Source organism: Balaenoptera physalus (genome assembly GCF_965194825.1).
Source record: "Balaenoptera physalus genome assembly, chromosome: 2".
Classification (NCBI taxonomy): Eukaryota; Metazoa; Chordata; class Mammalia; order Artiodactyla; family Balaenopteridae; genus Balaenoptera; species Balaenoptera physalus.
Window position 1 is genome coordinate 22,283,481 of NC_138883.1, and position 23,168 is coordinate 22,306,648.

A 23,168-nucleotide genomic window follows, 5' to 3' on the forward strand; every position below is an offset into this window, starting at 1 on the left:
GGTCCAGGAAGATCCCACATGCCGCGGAGCAACTAAGCCCGTGCGCCACAACTACTGAGCCTGCGCTCTAGAGCCCGTGAGCCACAACTACTGAAGCCCATGCACCTAGAGCCCGTGCTCAGCAACAAGAGAAGCCACCGCAATGAGAAGCCCACGCACCGCAATGAAGAGTAGCCCCCGCTTACCGCAACTAGAGAAAGCCCACGCACAGCAACAAAGACCCAACACAGCCAAAAATAAAAAAAATAAAATAAAAATGCTCTCCTTCTGGAGCTGGGCTCTTGCTGCACATATGCACTTAAATAAATAACCTGACACAATTCAGTTTTATCATTTCTTTTTAGGTGTCATTGATCCATTGATACTAGCTGTTGGTGGCTCAGAGGTCCGGTGAGGTGGTGAGAGCTGTCCTAGGTGGACATACACTCAGAGCCCCACACGTGCAGTGAGCAAGCGAGCTTTGGGTGTGGGCTGAGGTTCCTGACAATCCTCACGTGCAAGGGGAGCAGGTGGGTCTCAGAGATTTCTCATGAATCTCTGACAAATACTTTGTCCAGAGCAACTCGTTTTCTCAGCGTGTGGAACCCCTAAAAAGGGTTGCTAGAATGGGATCAATTGATTTCATTTCATGAGTATTACTGAAGTGCCCTCCACTTGCAAGACAGATACTCCTAGAGAACATTTCTATGCCAGTCTAGCTGCTGGAAGACGGCCTGTATTTTGAACTGAGCTCTTCTGCAGCAAAGAAGCATGGGCATTTTTTCTAACAAAATCCCAAGAGTTTGGATCCTATCATTCTACATTTTGCTGATTCTATAGTTAAAACTCAATCTGTAATTCTCTCTGCATGTGTCTTTTCACTTCTAAACAACTAGTAAGATACTCAACTGTGTCATAGATTTTGGAAAAGAGCACCATGGCCCCAATCAGAAGTCACAGCAAGTAGTTTGAGCACCACTCACAACTGGTCCTTGGGACTCTCCTCAGACAAAATCCCTTAGGTTTTCTATTCCTCAGTTGCCTCATTTGTTTAGTGGAAAAACTGTAACTTCCTTTTATGTCTTGTAAGGTGGTTGAGAGGAGCAAATATGATAACACATGGGAGAGTGAAAAGCTATGAAAAACTATGTGAAAAATAAAGTATCATCAAATTCCTTCTATTCAAACAATCCCAGCAGCAAACAAATATGCCATAGTTTCTCCCATTAAAAACAAAAATACAAAAAACCCTTTTCTCCGTATTCAGTATGCTCCAACTACTGAGGCATTTTCTGCTTCTTTTTTGTCGTAAAAGTTCCCTAAAGAGTTTGTTATGGTCACTCTCTCTAATTCCCCCTTCTGGTTCTTTCTTGAGCCCACTCCAACCAGACTTCTCCACCCCCCAGAAGCCCACTGGAAGCGTTCTCTTCAGAATCACCGATGCCCCGTATTACTAAACCCAATGGCCATTTCTCAGTCCTTGCCGTACTTCATCCATCAGTGCATTTGTCACAGCTGATCACTGCTTCCTCCTTGAAACAACTGCTTCACTTGGTTTCAACCAACCCCTCTGGCTGCAGCCTAGTTCTTGTCAGTGGCAAGTACAATATTGCCAAATATTGCATATGTGCACACTTACAGTATGAAGAATACATCAGTGGAATAAACTTTGGTCAGGTCTGGGAATACTCTAAGTCCAGTGTTGAAAATGCCACTAAAGTACATGAAAAAGAAGAACAAGAGAACAGAAATAAGGTAAGAAAATCAACACATAGGAAGTAGAATAATGTAATAGCTAAAAGTATGTGTTCTGAAGTCAGACGGATCAAATCCTAAGTCCTTCATTAATTATCTGAGAGACCATGGCAAGTTCTAATCCTTGGATGAAATGATGCTCCCTGAAGGTACAAGAATCTAACCCAGTCCACCAGTGTCAATACATCTTTTCTGTTTAGAAGAATCTGGGGATTGTTTGAACCAAGTGGGATTCCTAGAAATAGGAATTCAGGTTTCTTTTCGTGTGTGTGTGTGTGTGTGTGTGTGTGTGTGTGTGTGTGTGTGTGTGTGATTTCCTTGTTTTAACTGGAGGACATTATGCGTGTGTTGGGGGGAAGGGAGGGTAGAATAAGGAGAGGATGGGACAGGAAGACAATATAATTACCCAACTCCAAGCCAGGCTTCTTCTTTCAAACTCTATATTATATTGTGTTCATTATTTTACCAAGAATGGTATTCTCATGGCAGTCACTTGAGAATACCATGGCAGCAGTACCAGAAAAATATGTCCAGATAAGGGAGGAAATCAGTCAAAGACAATATCTTCACTCTCCAAAGCTGTGTCATCAGGGCAAAATGTCAAGACTAAAACGTGCATTGACAGCATGAATACAAAAACTCTCAAACTCTGGATGCCTCTCAGACTTAGTTGGTTTAACATTTCTTGCAGCTACTAGAACATAGGTAGTGGATTTAGTGATTTTTTTGAGAGCTTCGGTATGACATGGTGAGAACTTGTAACTACCAGTAAATCTTTAAAGAAAGTCTTCCAGTAGAGAAAATTCTAGTCCCATTGCTGTACCATCAAAGGCAAATTCTGACCTGACTCCTTCTAGAGGAGAAGGCATATGATTTGAAGAGGAAGCAGAGCCTGAGGTCTCAAAAAAGCAAATGGGACATTCCAAATAACAAAGGAGAGATGTAAGATTCCATGACATATATTTGAAGAACAGTAAACAAACTAGTTCAATTGCAATAGCTGTTTATGTGGAAGAGTGGGGTGGGGAGACCCAGAGTTAAGTGGGGACCATATTGAAAAGGGCTGGAAATGCCATATTAGGGACTTGGACCAAGACCTGTCTATTCTTCAAAACCCCGAACAAGTCCATCTCCTTCTGGATGTCTCCTCTAATTACCTGCACCCCCAGATAATGTATGTACCCCTTATTTGTCACTTACCATTGTTCTCCTAGGGGAGGAACTTTTCAATTCCATATATAATATCTTCTTTAACTAGATTGTAAGCTTCATGAAGGCAAGGACAATGTGTTTTTATCCTACATGTTCCCCACTGAGCCCTGCACATAGTAGGGGACCATCATATCAAAGAGTTACTGATGGATTGAAACTCAAAGTCCACACAGGAGTGATTGCCTTGTGCAATAAATTTTTATTACTCCCCAGATACCCTTTCAGCCACATTTCACATCCATATCCTCTTCTGTTCTTCTGGCATCTCCCACCCCTACCTCTTCAATACTGAACTATTTTTCATTCCCCAAACAAGGCATGTGGTTCCACACCTTTGTATCTTTACCATGCTATCCCATCCACTTGTATTTCTCTTCTACCCCTCCCCCTCCTTTTCCTGGATAAACTCTATATTCATCCTTAAAGACTAATTTCATAAAATACATTTGGATATATACTTTTATTTAAAATCCCTAGATGGAAATGAACTAATATGTTAATAGTGATTATTTCTGAGTATTGGGATTAAGGTTGGCTTTTTTTTCTTCATAATGTTTTTGTGTTCTAATTTTTTACAACGTATGTGAGCAGGAAAGAAGGGAAGAAGGGAAGGTACCCAGAAGACCTGAGGCCATACACACACATCCACTGAACACACTTCCTTGAGTACCTAGGCAGTAGGCGCTAAGCAGTAAAGATACAACAAAGAACAAAAATGTTGTGGTCCCTGCTCTCGTTGAGGTTACAATTAGCTCACAAGGTGTCACCAAAGCAAAGCAGTAAGCGCTGTCCCTTCCATGTTTGTCCCCCTAGCTCTAAGAGATTAGGTTTTACCCTTTTTTGTTTTCTGTTTGTTTTTGTGTAACAGTCACTCTAATATTGTGATACCCATTTCCTAACAAAATTGACCGGTGGGCTTTCAGAGGTTTTTGTTTTGTTTTGTTATATTCATTTAAAGACCATATATACATGATGGCGTTTTCTCCCTCATGTCTCTTGGGGCAGGTCTCTGGTCCCAGCATTATGTGTTGACTTTTGAATAGGTTTTTAAAATGTGAATCATTTCACCTGTTACCTTGCCTGATGGGAAAAGGTGGGGAGTAAGTCACAGGATGTGATTTGCCCCAGGCCACACACCACTAAAATGGCCCGCATCATCCTAGGGATATTCCTACATTATAATTCTCTTAAAAAAAAAAAGGTAGGAGGGACAGGAGTTAATACTTACAGGAACTTTAGAAGGGGGAGCTCTTTTAGGGCGCCGTGGTCTATGTAAGTTAAGCTTCTGGTATTCCGAATCTCTCTGTAAAAGTACAAGAAATATATTCACTGTAATATATCCCTTTCTGTTATTATAAAAGATAAAACAACATAAATCAGGTTTAACAAATGTTCCTGAGATGAATACACATTTACGTGGTGCCCCAGGGACTTCTCCTCCCAGGAGCCAGTCCCATCCACAACAAGCTACTTTTGGCTCCTTTCAGGGACACAATGGCTGTTCAGCTCTCATCATTGGCTTAGTTTCAATCCATTTAAATTTTGGGGCGACCTTTCTCTTATCTACAGTCTCAGAGCCTTTTTTTTCCTTTTAGATTTGAATACAAAAGAAAAATCTCTCCAATGGTTTGTTAAGGGCAGATATCTTTATTAACAACAGCAAGTAACCTGGCCCTGGAGTGGGGGTCTGAGTGGATTATATAACGGATTACAGCAAGGGAATAAGGTCAGTGAGGCTCCTCTGTCAATTGCTATTTCAGAGGCAGTAGAGGTAGTGAGTATTAAGAGTTCACTTGGGTTTATTTTTCTATATCAGTAATTGAAAGCTCTTGAGCACATGTGATAATATCATATATGTCTATAATTTATCTACTTAGGTTTATATACATGCTAATCAAAATGCACAGTTAGCAATAATGAAATTAGTGCCTGTTTAGAAATAGGCTCTCATTGGTAGAATTAAATGTATTCAATATGTGTAGATTGGTTAAAAGAGTTTAAAGGCCCTCCCTAGGCTTATGTGAAGAGGGTAGGAAAACTTAGTAAGACTTATAGTCTATCCCCTTCTGAATGGCACCTAAGGCTTGATTCCTAAAGGAACCTGCACCTAGTGGTTGCTGGTAACAACTAGAAGACTTAGAATCTGGCCTCTGGGATTTTTTAAACAGTTTTACTGAATGAGAATTTCCATTAACTTCATGCGTTGTGATTAGATACAATTAGATGATGTTTAGTAAACTTACAGAATTGTAAAATCAATCATCATCACAATCCAGTTTTAGAACATTTCTATCAATGACAAAAACAACCATATGCACATTTGCAATTAATTCCCACCCCCTGCCTCTTGCCTAGGAACCACTGATCTCCTTTCTACCTCTAAATTTGCCTTACGTGGACAGTTCATATAAATGGAATCATAAATATGTAGTCTTGTGTGTCTGGCTTCTTTCATTTAACAGAGTGTTTGTGAGGTTCATCCACGTGCAGCATATATCAGTAATTTGCTCCTTTTTATTACTGAATAGTCGGATGGACCTGAGATCAAATCTTGGCTCTGCCACTTCTGGCTACATGACCTTGGACAAGTTCCTTGACCTCTTTGAGCCATAGTTTCCTCATCTGTAAAATAGGGACAATAATAGTGCCTCTTTCATAAGACTCTTCTGAGGGTCAAATAATGTCTATAAGGGGTTTGACATGTGTCTTAGCTTATGGTGAAGGCTCTATAGGTGATAGTTTTATTATTGTTATTCTCCTGAGTGGAATGAAAGCTGGAGCAGACATTGGAGACTTGGGGTTGCAGGTAATGCAATGTTTTCAAAAATTTAAAAACATAAACCAAACGAACAAAAAAACCCCACTAGGTTTTGCATTTGACAAAGGACAGTGGATATGAAACAGACCTTGGAAAAGAGAGGGTGGCATTAACTCTGAGAATAGAAACTGTCTCCCACCTCTCCCACCTCAGCTTACTGTCTATTATTAGCATAACCTTCCTGGTCCCTTGTCTTCATTAGCATAACTTTTGCCCAGGAAAATAACTTTATTATTCATTTTGGGAACTTCTTGAAAGACCCATCAATGCTTCAACAGTTTATATCCCAAAACTCTTAGAAACCCTCACCTCAAAATCTTTGCCTGTTGTGTTCACTAATCCTAAACTATCATATCACGATCTTTATCCAACCAAGACCCTGCATAGAAAGACCCACTTTAAACTAGATGGTTTAAATTTTGCTCTGGCTTGAAACTAAAAGCCCTGCATCCCTGAAACTCCCTCTATCCTGGGTAAACTCGGACCATTGGCTACCCCACTGCACACTCTCATAGCAATCCCACCGTGCCCCTCTAAGACTCTGTTGAGTTGAGATGCTCTGTGTGGTGAACAGTAAACTCCTTGCCAGAGCTTTCCATTTGGAGGGGACGGTTCGAACGTCTGTCAATCAAACGTAAACTAGTTAGAAGAGTTTGACAACTGAGTGTGGTTTGCAGTCTGGAAAACTGCTCCATGAGTGACTACTGTTGAACAAGTGAACTTGAGTGAGCAGCCCAAGAGAATGTCACAATAAAAGAGTGTAGCCTGGCTGAATCAACTTTAGGGATAGAGAATGAAAGGGAAATGAACCACAGCTGTTGGTTACAGCTGATTAAATGAGGCTGGCAACCAACATGGCGGCTGTAAGAGAAGAAAGAGGTGAGAGAGGCTACAGGCAGAGAGAGGGAGACACAAAAGAGGAGACGGATTTTTCAGGGAAAATGTATGAGTGAAAAAAGGGGAAAGATGGACAAGAGATACCGCAAGAAAACACCAGGCAAAAGAAGCCGCTTTCTGAGGTAAGTGGTTAACACTTGTTCGCAAATGACTTTTAAAATATCTCTGCTGAGTGAAAGATAAATACTGTATGAAATCATTTACACGTGGAATCTAAAAGTGCCAAACTCAGAGAAACAGAGAGTAGAGTGGTGGTTACCAGGGACTGGGGTGGGAGTGTGGGCAGGGGACTGGGGAGATATTGGTTAAAGTGTACAAGCTTCCAGTCATAAGATTAGCAAATTCTGAGGATCTAATATACAGCATGGTGATTATAGCTAATAATACTGTATTATATCACTGAAAGTTGCTACAAGAGATCTTAAAGGTTCTCACCACAAAAAGGAAATGGTAATTATGTAACGGGACAGAGGTGTTTTAGCTCGTGCAATGGTGGGAATCATTTTGCAATATATGAGTATACTAAATCAACACATTGTATACCTTAAACTTACACAATGTTATATATCAATTATATCTCAATAAATCTAGAAAAATAAAATCTCTGCTGAAACAAAGAAGGGGAGTGGGGCATGGACTGCCAGTAGTTTAGCTAAATGGAGACCGATGTCAGAAGTGAATGCAGCTGGTATAGCTGTTTCAAAAAAAAGCAATGGAGGTGTAGAGGTAAGTACCAGAAACCTCTGATAAGAAGGATGAAATAGGAGTCCAAACTGGAATGAGTTCCAAGAATGCCTGGGAGGGTGAATTTGAATCACACAATTTTGAGTAAAGCAATTATGGCTCAAGTGTGCAGGAGGCCAGATATGCTGCCAGGAAGCTGGGGACACCGAGAGAAAGAAAACCTATATGCAACTGCAGCACAGTGGGTTGGAATAGAGATGTCCTGCAGGGTGAGTCTGAATGAGAGCTGAAGATGTCAGTGCCTCTGGATCAGCAGCCTGGGTCCCTGAGTGACTGCATGGAGGAAGGTTACCCTGCCCACCTGCTCATCTACCCAGTACTGTCTCATAAAGAAGAAATAAACTTGTTACCTTAGGGTTTACACATTTTTATTTTTGTCTATTTCTTACAGTAATTAGCCTACCCAAACTCATACAATAAGCATCAATAAATTCTTAAAATACAGAGCACATTGTTAATAGTGGTCATCTCCAGGAGAAAGGTTTGGAGGCTAGGAATGTGTGAATTTCACTTTTTATTTTATCTTGTTCAAATGAGGAAAAAAATATAATAAAAGCCATGCAAAAAAAAACCCCAAATTAAAAAAAAAACCAAAGCAATATATATCCTATATAAAAAATTTTAATATGCAGTGCCAAATAGTCTGCTTAAATCTTCAAGTACGCTCTTCCACAGAGTGGGGCGATTTAGCTATGTCAGGGAAATACTTGAGGATCTTGAAGCTTATTGAATAGAAAAAAGCGCAGCCTTGGAAAATTATAAGGCGAAAAGGGATTGGGTATATTTACTACTCAGAACAGTTCTACCAGTGAGGGAATAGAACTGATTTTAGAGAAGCAGGTAACATCATCCTTATTTTGCAGACAAAACAATGCAGACGCTTAGAAAGGTTAAGTGACTGATCTCCTGTTACACAGTTAGAGGCAACTCTGGGCCTTAAACTAGGAATTCTAACTCCAAATACAGCTTTTTTTTTTTTTTTTTTTTAAATGATGTTTAAAGGAGATCATTGACTAGAGCGTAAATATAAATACTCATTATTGCTTAATTTTCCTTCATTGGATTTCACATAAAATGGACATTTAGATGAAAAGTCTAACAATGATGCCCAGTGTGCAGTGTTTTCACAAGACAGCAGATTAATAATTTAGCATACATTAGGTTTAATCATACGTCTAGATTCTGGATTTTTTTCTTCTTCTGAGAAATATTTGTTAATTCTCAGTAAGAGCCAAAAATAGAGAAATTGGTTTGTTTAAAATAACTGGCATGGGCTTCCCTGGTGGCGCAGTGGTTGAGAATCTGCCTACCAATGCAGGGGACACGGGTTCGAGCCCTGGTCTGGGAAGATCCCACATGCCGCGGAGCAACTGGGCCCGTGAGCCACAACTACTGAGCCTGCGCGTCTGGAGCCTGTGCTCCGCAACAAGAGAGGCCGCGATAGTGAGAGGCCCGCGCACCAAGATGAAGAGTGGTCCCCGCTCGCCACAACTAGAGAAAGCCCTCGCACAGAAACGAAGACCCAACACAGCTAAAAATAAATAAATAAATTAATTAATTAAAAAAAAACCCAAAAAACAACTGGCATTTTGGCAGGTACTTAGTATGCAGTCTAAACCGAAAGAACAGGGAAATCAGCAAGGTGAGAGAAGGGAGTTCTCAGGTTGTGGAGGGAGCAGCCAAAAAAGGGGGAAATGAAGGCTTAAACCCTCCTATGAAGGAACTTTCCAACTACTGATTTTCTTCCATTGTCCTGTCCCCCCTCCCACCTCAATTATTCAATAGGCATTTGTCCTGGCATTTGACTGTGATCCTCAGCCTTAGAGATATTTGCCTATACCCTAAACATCTCCAGCGCATGAATGAAAAGCACGCCAAACTGGGAAGGAATTGAGGGCGATAATAAAGTCGAGTTGGCATTTCACCTGCAAAGTTAGATGGGGCCAAGGGCGATAGGAAAGCTTCAGACTCCCACCGGCCACGGAGACTGAATTAAAGTAAGTGAAGAGAAGAGAAGCTGCCCCAGTCAGCATAGCTGGACTCTTAAGAAATACAAATGCAATAATGTGTAAGACTGTGTTCTTTAAAACAAGAAACTGAGCAAGAATATTAACCAAAAACCTAGCTCTCAGCCAGTCCCAGATCCTTTGCAACTCTTATTTCAATTTGATTTTCAGAGTTTTTTTCTAGTCTGCTTTTAAGTGGCAATGGTTCAAAAAAATGGGAGGCAGCCCACTTTGACTTTGACTAACTAGATCTACTTACTCTAGTGAGTGGAGTGTGGAGAGATTCGTTAAAGTTAAACACATAATTAGTGGACATCTATCCTGTGCAACTTTACTGCATGCTCCAGGAGGTGTAGGGAAGTAGCAACTAATTATTTAACTACTTTAAAAACAAGATGTGAATATGTTGGCAAAGCCAGAATTTTGTTACTTTAAATACTTTAAATGCTGTACTATACCGGATGTGAAAACTGGGACTAAGAATTAAGTAAATTAATGTTGAAGTAACATTTTGTGATAGGCTTTTATCACATAATAAATCACCCATGTATTTTAACATCAAGTATTAATTTCAAAATTAATGCATATTGAAGGACTCCTTAATTTTTAAAAAGTTTATTTCATCTTACTGTAAAGATAATATATTTATATACATTGTAAAACTTGTAAACACTTTCACATCAAAAAGATGTGAAATCTCCCATCATTCCATGATCCAAAGAAAATCAGTTTTTTTCTCTCCGTAGATATATCTGGTTGTTGTTGTTGTTTTAATAGCATTGTGTCAAAAGCAGTTCCTCTGAGATTAGTCTATGACAAAAGATGTCTAATGGTTGCTCAATATTTCATACTAAACCATTCTTCTACCTAAGCATTTGAGTCATTTCAAAATTTTTGCTATTATAAATTAATTCTGAGACAAATGGCTTTTTATGTGAACTTTTTTCTCACTCCTATGTTTATTTTCTTAGGGAAAATGTACTGAAATGGAATTACTGGGTTAAAAAGTACAAGGCTGTCAAAGCTCTTGTATATATTTGATCCTTAGCTTCTAACGTACTGATTTTTGGACTAACACTCACTTTTCAGTGATAGTCTATAAGTTCACAGAATAAGTTATTTCCTACATTTTCTTTTTTTTATTTAAGATAAGAGTAAGTTTAATGACTCAAAATTATTGAACAACTTTATCCTAAAATGCTTATTAATGGATCAATTTTAGTTTGGGGGGGACTTCTTCAACACCAGGTTACAGGATTAAAAAATACTTGTTGTAGTCACATTTTTCTAAAATGTAACCCAGATATGGACTGTCCCATCAGTCTTCTGTTCCATCATGCTTGCCTGCTGATAATAAGGAATCCACTCACATCAGAAAGTGAGCAATGTAGATTTTACTGAAGATTCATAAGTCAGGGGAGAGGTTTTACACTGTATACTCCAAAGTTAACAACTTATTCCTCCCATCAGACTTCTCTGAGTTTTATTGTCTCTGCTACTGTGTATCAAGGCTTTTCAGTGAGAGATATCTTAATTATTCTACTATGATAATTATCGATAAATTATTTTACCACTAACATTCCATTACATAACTGGGGAAAAATAATCTATAATGGAAGGTGATATTCATGATTTTGATGCATTTTTAATTTATTGAGGAATTTAAAAAATAGATGCTAATTCAAAGAGAGTTTATAAATGTTCAGAGTTTTGAAGAGGATTGAGGAAAATGTAAGTTTATCAGCAGATTTTCCACTAGAAATAGAACATTATAAAAATGATTTTTCTTTTTTTCAATTTATTTTTTCCTTTATTGGGATATAGTTGCTTTACAATTTTGTGTTAGTTTCTGCTATACAACAAAGTGAATCAGCTATATGTATACATATATCCCCTCCCTCTTGGACCACCCTCACCCCTCCACCCCCCATCCCACCAATCTAGGTCACCACAGAGCACCGAGCTGAGCTCCCTGCACTATAAGGGGTTTCCCACTAGCTATCTGTTTTACACATGGTAGTGTATATATGCCTGGAGGATGTATACAGCTACTTTCATGATTATTTAATGATCAGGACTAAGACTGGTGCTCTCAAAACCTCCAATAAATCCACTTGATTCAATTCAGTGAATCAGCAAAATTAAGTCTTATCTCACTATCTGCTGTAAATCACACGTTTTACCTACCCAGCTGTAGAATTTTTATTTACTTGTGATTTTTTAAAAAATCCACAAAACAAAAACAAAACCCCAAAAATCTACAAAACAGTAAAAACATATTTCTGAGGGCAGCACTTTATTTAATTATTTCTTCTTTTAATTAAAGAGATATTTTGAGTTTGCATTGGTTCTGGAGGCAGACACCCTTGGTTTCAAATTCTGACTCTGAAATTTCTTAGCTGAGTAAACTTGGGTAAGAGCCCTGTGAGATACTTATTACCATCTTCATTTTACATAGTGGAAACTGAGGCTTAGTATGATTAAGTGGGACAGTATATCTGAAGCACTTTTAGCAGAGTGCATGCCCATAAAAGGCATCCAGGAATTGGTAGCTACTATTAATAGGAGTAACAACAGCAACCGTCTACTGTATGCTATTGGCTTCTTTGTAAAGGAAATGAAATAGAAGACGGATGTGGCTAGTGTTTCATCTATTTACAGTTATAAATCTTTATCATATGTACACTTTTGGGTCCAACCAGTATCCTAGCTGAAATTTAGAACTGAGGAGAACTGATTCGTAACCACTTAGGACCCTCAATAATTTGCAAAGTAACCTGCCATTCTTGTAGTTTTCTATTACAAATTCTCAGTATCCCACCTCTTCTGGCCATCTATTGCTGCATAACAAATTACCCCAAACAAAATGGCTAAAATAACAACCATTTTATTATAGCTCACAATTTTGTGGATTAGGATTTCAGGCAGTGCTAAACTGGGCGATTTTTCTGCCCCATGTGGCATGCCCTAGGATCATTGGTTGGTATATAGCTGGTGTCTGGATCAATCTGGAGGGTCCAGGACGGTTGTGCTTCTATGCCTGGCTCTGATGCGGGTTGTTGGAAGGCTAGGTTCAGCTGGCTGCTTCTCCATCTCCACGTAATCTCAGGGCCTCCCCATATGGTCTTCCCATCAGTGTAGCTGGACTTCTTACATAGTGGTTCAAGGCTCCAAGAGTCTAAATTAAAAGCTGCCAGTTCTCTTAAAGACTGGGCCTGAAAATGCATGATGTCACTTCCACCATAGTCTGTTGAAATATTGGGCAAAAGTTTCAAAATTTGAACAAAACCAGAAATCCATAGAACCAGGAAGTTCAGCAAACTCCAAGCAGGTTAAAGACAAAGAAAATATCACCTAGGTACATAATTTTGAAAACCAAAGATAGAGAGAAAGCCTGAAAAGCAGCCAGAGATAAATGGACATGTTACCCATAGGAGAACAATGACGAGAATATGAGTGAACAATGGAGGCCAGAAGACATGGAAAGATACCTTCAAAGGGCCAAAACAAAAAACTGCCTTGCTAGAATTCTATACCCAGCAAAACTAATTTTTAAATATTAAGGTAAAATAAAGTTATCCTCAGATAAATGAAAGCTGAGAAAATTTGTTGCCAACAGAACCACACTAACATGCTAAAAGAAGTTCTTCAGGCTAAAGGGAATGATTGGATCTACAGGCAGGAATTAACACTGGAAATATTAAATATGGGAATATATATAAAAGACTAGTTTTTCTTTACTCAAATTCTTTAAAGGTTAATTAACTCTTTAAAAAAATACCAATGTGGTGGGATTTATAACATATATAGAAATAAAATATATGACAAAACAGAACAAAAAATGGGAGAGAGTAAATGCAATTATAATTTCAAAAGGTTCTTACATGATATGGGGATTGGTATAATTGTTCTTGGTAGACTATGATAAGTGAAGGATGCATATTATAATCCCTTGAGTAACCACAAGAAAATATTACAAAGGGCTAAAGAGCTAATAGGGGAGATAGAACAGAATACTAGAAAACAAAAACAAAAGCAAAAACAACCTGATTAATCCAAGAGAAAACAAAGGAGGAATAAAGGAACAAAGAACAGAGAAGAAAAATTGAAAACAAATTGGAAAATGGGAGGTTTAAATCATATCAATAATTACAGTAAATGTAATGGACTAAAAAAAGAGGGTAGGGATTATTAGATTAGACAGAAAAGCAAGGCCCAGTTATATGATGTTTACATAAAATGCACTTTATATATAAATATATATAGTTATTGAACACCATTTTTTTCTGTAAAAAAATAGTAGCTACTTCAGAGGATTGTCGCAAGGATTAAGCGAGTAAATATGTGTGTTGAGCATTCAGCATAGTGCTTGGGACATGGTAAATTCTCCATTAAGGACGCTAAACATATATGCATCTGTGTATGTTCACACATAATACTAAATGTTCTATCAATTGTAATTTTCATTAATTCAGACTGGCCTTCTACTTCAATTCATGATTTTAAAAGTGCATGTTTAGAATATATCTAATTGTTCCCCGTTTTTTGGTTTTGGTTTGATGGTGTGAGTAATTGGCACATAAAACACACTGCCTTGTGGAAACATTTATTATTATCATCACACATTTGCATTGTTCTCACAAATTTTAATAAGTTCTATAAAGCAAAAATAAAGGGTTCAATCATAGATTCAAGTGAAGGATTAATTTAGGTGGGATCAAGGGTATGTGTAAGTAATATTTAGGCTGAAAAAATAATCGGTAGTGTTAACCAGGTAAAGAGAGAGAGAAAGAACTTTCTGGACAGAGGCAAAAGGATGTGAAGGCCCTAAGGTGGAGAAGGTCTTGGACTATTCAAGGAACTAAAGAACACAGGTGTGCAGGAATGGAGCAAGATGAGGAGGCAGAGGTGGGCAGGGCCGGCTGAAGTCCTGGGCCTGGAAGTTTACGTTGAAGACTCTGGATTTATCCTAAGAGAAAAATCACTCTGGCTGTTGTGCAGAAATGAATTAGAGGAAGCCAAAACTGGGAAAACCAGTTAGGCTATGAAGTTACTGTAGTCCAAGCAAGAGATGATGGTGGCTTGGACAAGGGTGGTGGCAGCAGAGAGGAAGAGAATGACTTTTTTATATATTAGGGTAGTAGAATGGACAGGACATGGTGAAGGATTAGAAGTGGGTGATGAGGAAAGAAGATATAGTGATCCCTTCAGGTGTCTGGGATTTTCAGTAAGGTGAATGGAGGTGCCATATACAGGCTCAGCCAGTATCAGAGGAGTTACAGATTTCAGGAGGAGAGGTAGATTTCAGCTTGGGGTATTGAAGTAGTGAGAGAGATGTAACACATCTGAGGAGATGTCAAGTAGACCAATAGGTTAATGGCCCAATACTTAAAAAGTGAGGCCTGGACTAGATGTGTAAGTTTGAGACTTGTTGGATAAGATCACATGGGGGAGAATGTGGAGTGAGAAGAGGACACAGGACTGGGCCATATGGAACCCCAACATTTAGAAGCGGGGAAGGAGAAGACACCAGCAAAGGAGAATGAGAAAGACTGACCAGCATGGTTGGAGGACAGCTGGGAGTGTGGTATCACAGAGGCCAGGGGAAGAGGGTTTGGATAAAAATAGAATAATCCATTATTTTGAATAGTGGATTATTGTGTCTGTTTAGCTGTAAGATGCAATTACCACAGCTTTAGCACAGTGTTAAACATACCGTATTTATTGAATGAATGGGTAGCTTTGTATCTTTGGAAACCTAGCTCATGGTCACTAACAGAAACAATGTTTATGTTCTACCACCCCAATTCATATCAGGGAATAAAATCTAAACATGAATTGGGAAGCCATCTCAGAGGACAAATATTGAGCTTTGGCAGGAAAAGGTTGAAAAGGCATTGGAGAGATGATTAGAAGTGGGGATGATGAAGTGTGAGTTCTCCGTAGCCCTAGATCAGTCTATTCACCAAATCACATGGTCAAAAAGGGGTAGAGAGAGGGCAGCTGAGGAAGGAAATATATTCACGAAACAGAATAACATTATGTTCTTTAACTGCTGATGTTCTCACTGAGGCATTTCAATAAGCACTGGCAACATGCACTGACATTTGAAATCAGTACTCCTCAGTTTAGTACCTACCCTTGCAGTAAATCCAACATGGTGAAGAGCTATTTACTAAATAAATCAGAGGGCTTTAATTCTGTACTCAGGAATCCCAGGAAATTTTGGTTGACAGTACTATGCGGTCTGTGGATTAAACAAATTATTGATGTTTGGCACCCAAAGTCTTTATTTATCCTTCATGTTGACTAGCACCATTTGCAGATAATAATGTTGGATATATAGTAGGAAAATTTGAAGAATGCAAGATGCATTATTCTTACTAAGATGTTAGGCTCTCAATACCTCATATATATAAGGTAAATATCTTTTTAAAAACCCATTTTCAAATTCATCCTTGTAGTCATTGTATTTAATAGTTTCCTTTGCTTTAGGCAGTTAACACTTTTGCTCAGAGAGGGAAAATGGATATTTATAAGAGAAATCTTAACAACTAGAATCTTTATGAGAAAAAGCCTGTAATAAAACAAAACAGTTGCTTTTAAGAGATGCAGGATTTATATAGAGCTTTATTACAATCAGTTGCCTTCATTTTTTGGTGAGTGGGGCAGAGAAGCAAAATGGTATGATAAATGAACATTATATTTGGAGTCTGGAGATTTGGTTTTGAATTTTAACTGTTGTTCTTAATGACCTGAATTCTCAGTTTTCTTGGGTATTGTTCTACTTTCTTTGGTTTTAATTCACTGTTCCTTTATAAATTTATTGTGAAAGATATATAAATGAATTATTTTCAGCCTTTTTTCTAATATATACATTTTCTTCTGGGTATGACTTAAATTGCATCCTACAGGTTTTGATTTGTCATATTTTTATTGACAATTAGTTAAAATTGTTTTCTAGTACGTGTTGTGATTTCTTCTTTGATCCATGATTATTTAGACGTGTACTACCTACTAGTCAAAGAATATGGTTGATTTTAATTTTTTGTAAGCTACTGAGATATTAATTTCTTATGAGTATTATTATTTACTTTTTTGGTATATATGTTCTATCAGATGAAGCTATATTAAAACAAACTCCCACTATGATTGTGGATTTATCTATTTTATTTTTTTAGTTCTGTTACTTTCTGCTTTATATAGTTTGAAGCTATGCTCTTATAGACTTTCAAGGTTAGAATCATTATATCTTTTTGGTTCAGGGTGTAGTAATCCTTTTATATCGTAGTAAAATTTCTTTTTATATATAGCAAGGCTTCATGCTTTATATATATTGGTGTATTTTTTTTTAATACTTTATTTATTTTATTTATTTATTTATGACTGTGTTGGGTCTCTTAGTTTTCGTGTGAGGGCTTTCTCTAGTTGCGGCAAGTGGGGGCCACTCTTCATCGCTGTGCGGGGGCCGCTCTTCATCGCGGTGCGCGGGCCTTTCACTATCGCGGCCCCTCCCGTTGCGGGGCACAGGCTCCAGACGCGAAGGCTCAGTAGTTGTGGCTCACGGGCCCAGTTGCTCCGCGGCACGTGGGATCTTCTCAGACTAGGGCTCGAACCCGTGTCCCCTGCATTGGCAGGCAGATTCTCAACCACTGCACCACCAGGGAAGCCCATATTGGTGTATTTTTATCAATTTTCTCTTGGTTACTGTTTGCATGTTAATATTTTCATGCTTACATTTTCAATCTTTCTATATCTTTATATTTAAAGTATGTCTCTTATAAGCAGCATTTTTAAATTAACCTATTTGGCAATCTTTGTATTTTAATTGGAGTGTTTAGTCCTTTTATGCACTTAATGTAAATATTGGTTATTTGGAGTTAAATCTACTATTTGTTCCAGAAGTTCTTTATTTCTTCTAATTTCTTGCCCTTTTTGTATTAATTTTTATTATTCCATTCCTCACTATTATTAGCTTGTTATTTATCCATTCTTTTACAGTTATTTTAGTTTTTGACCTATGGATTAGAATATTTATTCATTATTTGTAAAAGTCTAATATAAGTTAGTGCTTTTACCATTTCCCAGACAATTCAAAGAACTTAGAATGCATTAACACTATTTAAAACCCTCCCATCATTTGTTTGCTATTGTGTATTTGAATTCTATATATACAGGCAGTCCTTGCTTTGCATGGTTCCCATATGCATGAGGTTCAGTTGCCATTATTTAGTTAAATTTAAATAATAACTGGTTCCAACCACATGGTTCAAGTTTGTTACCACAATATATTAACTATGAGTAATTGCATAAAGTACAAACTTTGCTGACAGCTCTTCAGTCCACGCATCACTATGTAAATAACAGATGCACATCATGATAGGTGATCAATTACACCACTCCTTTCAAAGTCATTGGTGATAGGTCACCGAGCATCTGTTATTCAGTTCATACACAAACAATAAGTTGTGCAGTTGTGTTGCCTCCATGACTCTCAGTGATAAACCCACACATTTTATAAAAGAGGATAATTGAAAGAGGTAATTGACCAACAAAGATGGAAGAAACAAAATGTGATAGTGCTGGAAATGAAATTTGAATAAATGTAAGTAGAGTCATAGAAACTGCTAACCATGGGAACGTCCATACTGTTACCATTTGAGAGACTCTAGACATTTAATAAGAGGAACTTAAGTGAAGGTGCATTATTGACATAAATGAGAAAAGTGGTTGTGAATCAAAGAATGAAGATGTCCCCAAAGAAATGATGCTGGTAAAAAAAAGAATTCACATTAAAGGGGCTCTCAGAAATATTTTGACATTGAAAGAACAGAGGATAGATATTGGAAGCTGATCCAGACCTAGAAAGGAGTATGACAATTTGCCAAGACAGTGACGTTATACTCTCTTGTAAGTTATATATACAACAGAGAAAAATGTGTGTGCTATTCAAAGTACTATTGATAAGCTTTTTAGAAATAAATAAAACATTTTACTTGTAAATGCTTCTAATGTTTAAAATTACAATGTGCTAAAAATATTAGTTTTACTATTTTTACTTTCCCCATGCATTTATAATCCAATAGTAAGAGAGATTTTAATGTTTTGACAAGAATTTTTGTCACAAAAAGTAATCTTTTTTTCATTGATTAAGATCGCTTTGCACAGTTTCAGCATGCACAGTTTTATGATCCAACACTACCATGCAGAGCAAAGACTGCCTGTTTTTTAAACCCCATAAGACGTTTTGTTTTGTTTTGTACAGTCGAGGTTAATTTATATTTAGCTCTCTTTTTTGTTTGTTTTATGTTTTTTGCTTTTCATTTCCTCCTGTACCTCTGTGCTATCAGGTAGGATTATTTTCCTTTTGCCTTAATAATTCCCTTTAGCAGTTTCTTTAATATGAGCCTAATGGCGATGAATTCTCTCAGCTTTTGTTTGCTTGAAATGTCTTTCTTTTGTCTTCAATTTCAAAGAATCTTTTTGTTAGGTTGGCAGATATTTGCTGTTGTTATTTTTGTGGTTCTCCTTTTTGCAGATATCTTACTTTTTGCTTTGTGGATTCCATCATTTCTGTTGAAAAGTCAGCTTTCAGTCATGTTGTTACTTCTTTGAAAGTATTATGTATTTTTTTCCTCTGGCTGCTTTTTATGATTTTCTCTTTCTTTGAGTTTTTAGCACTTTTACTATGATGTGCCTTGACGTGGTTTTCTTTGTATTTATCCTTTAGGGGTTTGCAGTACTGCTTACATTTGTGACTTGATGTCTCATGAATTTTGGAAATTTTCTTTCAAATATTGCTTCTTTCATTCTTTCTCTTCTTTTTCTTGGGATCCAATAATAGGTATGCTAGACTTTTTAGTGTGCCACATATTTCTTTTTCTCTCCATGCTTCAGGTTGGATAAATTCTTCTGACCTAATTTCTAGGTTACTTACTCTCTTTTGACCTATGCATATCTGTTGTTAAACTCATGTATTTAGGTTTTATTTTAGTTATTGAATTTTTAAATTCTAGAGTTTCCATTTGATCCTTTCAAAAATATTTTCCAGTTCTATTCTAAAATTCTCTAGCTTGGCAATTAAATTTTTGAATGTCTTGATCATAGTTATTTTAAAGTCTGTCTGATAACTCCAATATTTGAATCTCTTGTGGATCATTTTCTATTGTCTGTTTTCTTCTCTTGATTTTTGCCATAAATTCTTTATTTTTAATTTTATTTTTGTATGCTTGGTTATTTTTTATTGAAAGCTGAGCTTTAGTCTTTGTGAGGACTGATCTATTTCCCATTATACCATACTTCTGGGATGAAGCTCTTTTTGGCATCCCAGCTAAAATCCTTGGGTGTTTACTAGGAACCATCTCCTTAGTAAGTCTTGAACTCCAGTTTTTATTTCCCTAGCTCTATGAGACTGCCTAAACCTCTGGGCAGCCTCTCAGCTGTTGTTTACAGTTTAGAAAATACTTCAAGAGAAAAGTAATCAAATGTTGTTTTGGGGATTTGCTTCTCTCCCCTTAAGTTCTTGCTGCCTTCGTAACACTCAGATACCTTTAAACAGATTTTTTTCCAGCTCCTCTAGTTGTTTTCAAACCAATGGTTGATATAATAATGTCTGCTAGCCTACCATAGCTGGAGACAACTTTCTGGGCCTCAGTATTCTTAACACATTATTGACCAGGGGATTTTTGCAGAAACTAATGCCTGTGGCCGTAATACGTCTCTGGTCAAAAATGTGTTAAAGGCAGCATACTGTATTACACAAGGAAAGAAGATTTGAGTCACATATTTATGATGTAAAAACTCTGGCCCTATCCGTTAGTAACTCTGTGACCTGGGATAACATATTTAGTCTCTCTACATTTATGTTTTTCTTAAATAAATAATACAAATGATAATCTCTACTTCACAGGGTTGTTTTTTGAAGGTTAAATAAATAAAGTACTTAAATGTTCAGCATAATGTTTAGAACATACTAAGTATTCATAGATGATAAGTATTTTTGTTCTTCATCAAGAAAAGAGAGTTAATAGTTCATAATACATGGCTGCTTAAAAGAATGTAATGTGATTATTTGTGTAAAACTTTTTATAAATTGCAAGGTACTACAGAAATAAAAACAGAATAATTATTTATGAAGTGTATTGATCGGTTTTACGTGGGAGGCACTGCGCTAAATGCTCAGATGCATTATGTCATTCAATATTTATACTAAGCATATTAAGTTGGAACTCTTATTACCATTATTTTACAAATGAGGAAACTGAGGTTAGGAAGGATTACATGACTTGTCCAAGGTTAGATAATGAGATTGCTGTGTCCTAACCACTAGACCACCAGGGAACATCAAGGTTAGACAATGACAGGCAAAGAAAGCAGGGTTTTAACCCCACTCTGACCAACTCCAAAGCCAGAGCTCTTAACTCCACTCCTGTTCTAATCTCACAAGGCTACATTTCTCTTTCCTAAATGAGGAAAAAAAGTTAGTTTTTGCAGAAACTTGCACAGGCCCTGGAATCCAGTAGGTGGTCAGTAAATATTTATTGACTTACTGATATCCATGTCAATAAAATCTGTTGACACCGTAGTAATAGAAAGAAATGACAATTCAAAAAGAGGACTTCTAATTTTGTCTTTAACTTCCAGCCATGCAAGTCAGAATTAGGATGAATTAACGTAAACTGAGAGTGAGAACAAGTTAAGAATTGAATCATAAATGGAAATTCTGACCCATGTTCTAGAAACCAGTTGCTATTGCCACCTGGAGCCCCCAAATTATCAATTAAGAGTGGCTGTGGCTTGGATTTATGCTTCACTTTTCATTGTACTTACATGTGAGTCATTTTACTCAAATTGTAGAAGGAATGTGATTCCAGCCGCTGCAGAGTTGCATCTATTGACAAGTAGCTGAACATCACAAAAATATAAAACAAAGTAGAAAGTTAGTAGGGTTGTGAACTGCAAACATACTATTAATTTTGATGTAACTTCTTTGTCAGGGGCTTCCCAGGTCATGCAACATGCACAACCCTCATGGTTTCTCCCTAATTATGTTAAAATTAGTTATTACTTTTTTTAGATCCTCTTTTATCTGAAAGGTTCCCAATTCATTGGACCTATTCATCCTTCTGGTTTCATTCAACATATACTTCCTCTAGAAGCTTTCCCCAAATTTCCTGATTAGGTCAAATTTCCCTTAGTATATCCTCATGGCACCATGAACTTCTCCTTCCACTAATTATCACCATGAAGCTTTGCAAGTGCTTGGATGATATTTGATTGATGTTGTCTCATTAGACTGCCAGTTCTCTGAAATGGAGAACTGTCTGTTTCTGATGGACACTGAATTTTGAGTACCTTTCATATTGCTTGTCATGTAGTAGACTTCCAATAAATATGGATTAAGTGAGTGACTGAGTGAGTGAATGAACAGATGAGTTACTCAAAATAGCAGAAAATGAAAGATGTTAGAAAAGAATTCACCAATAAATAAGAGGCATTTTTAATGGAGTACCTAATTGCATGAGGTCAGAGATGTAGTTACAAAGAAGATGAAGAAAAAGCCACATTTCTCTAGTGGAACATTCCATAGGGTGGTGACTATATATTCTCTCAAGACTTTTCTTCTTGATTTTGATGAGGCTGAAAACTCAATATTTATTTTGAACTTTGTAAGCGAAAGGCAACACAAATAAAAGTTTTAAGTACTAAAAAGGAGAAAAGAGAAACTTCTAAATACAATTTGTCAAGAATACATAAGGGGTGATGTTTCAAAAAGTCTCCTAAATTCCATCTTGTAATAAGAATGACTAATGCAGTCAAATTCAATGACTGCTTTTTATTGAGAGGCATTTCTATGACATTTGGGAAAATTAATGATTAACAGATGGTGTCCACCTGTGGCCATAGCAGAGTTCTCAACCCTGGCCATACAACTGAACTATTTGGGAGGCTTTTAAAACATAAGATGTCCAAAACTCGGTCCAGGATAATTAATTCAGAGTATTTAAGGGATGGGGCAAACACTTTTATTTTTAAAAAGCTTCCCAGATGATTCTAATGTGCAGGCAGGGTTAAGAACCACTGGCCTATAGTTTGAATTGAATATGCCAGTAAAATATTTTCATTAATACAATGTTTATAAGAGGAGTGCTGACTGTTCCATTTGAGTTTTTTTCTCATGGGTATTGTGTGTATTCTAAAGGTCCTGCGCTTTCTGTTTTGAATTATCTATTCTCTAAACAATTATCCTTTGATTTATCAGGTCTCCCATGTCATTGCCACTTGTGGATAACATTACATAAATTATTTTGATCCAAATATCATATCTCTAACATAGAGGAAACCATTGAAGATGTTGAAAATAATTAATTTATTGTGTAGAGATTGTGGGGATTTATAATGGATGAAGCTGAGCCATCTGAAGGACAAGATTAATTTTGAAGGCTGCAAACTTGTTGTCCTAACTTTGCATCATATCCACTGCTCCAAATTTTCTCCCGAATTTCTTAGTTTAGGAGGTGCAAAGCTTTCTTAAGGTTTTAGTCATTCAGCACATGTCATAATCACTGAAGTTCCAATTTCTCCAACTGAATGATACCTCCTTAGAAGACTCTTATAGCTCGGTTGCGAAGACACATATAGGAACCATTTATCCAGTGGGATAAAAGCAGTGATTCCCTACTTGCTTATCCCATTTTTATAATCAGGAAAAATCAGATCCCACCTCTTCCTCATATTTCTTCTTGGCATGCAAGTCT

General features: G+C 37.2%; 1 protein-coding gene across 1 annotated transcript in view; it reads right to left on the reverse strand.

The window, feature by feature from the left end:
• The window catches only part of TSHR (thyroid stimulating hormone receptor), a 165,749-nt gene that overhangs the window by 47,413 nt on the left and 95,168 nt on the right, over positions 1-23,168 (reverse strand). The window contains exons 4-6 of the mRNA XM_082451480.1: positions 21,241-21,315; positions 4,175-4,249; positions 1,619-1,693 (exon numbers count right to left, since the gene is read on the reverse strand). Of these exons, the coding sequence (XP_082307606.1) occupies positions 1,619-1,693; positions 4,175-4,249; positions 21,241-21,315 (225 nt within the window). The remainder of the gene's footprint in view (positions 1-1,618; positions 1,694-4,174; positions 4,250-21,240; positions 21,316-23,168) is intronic.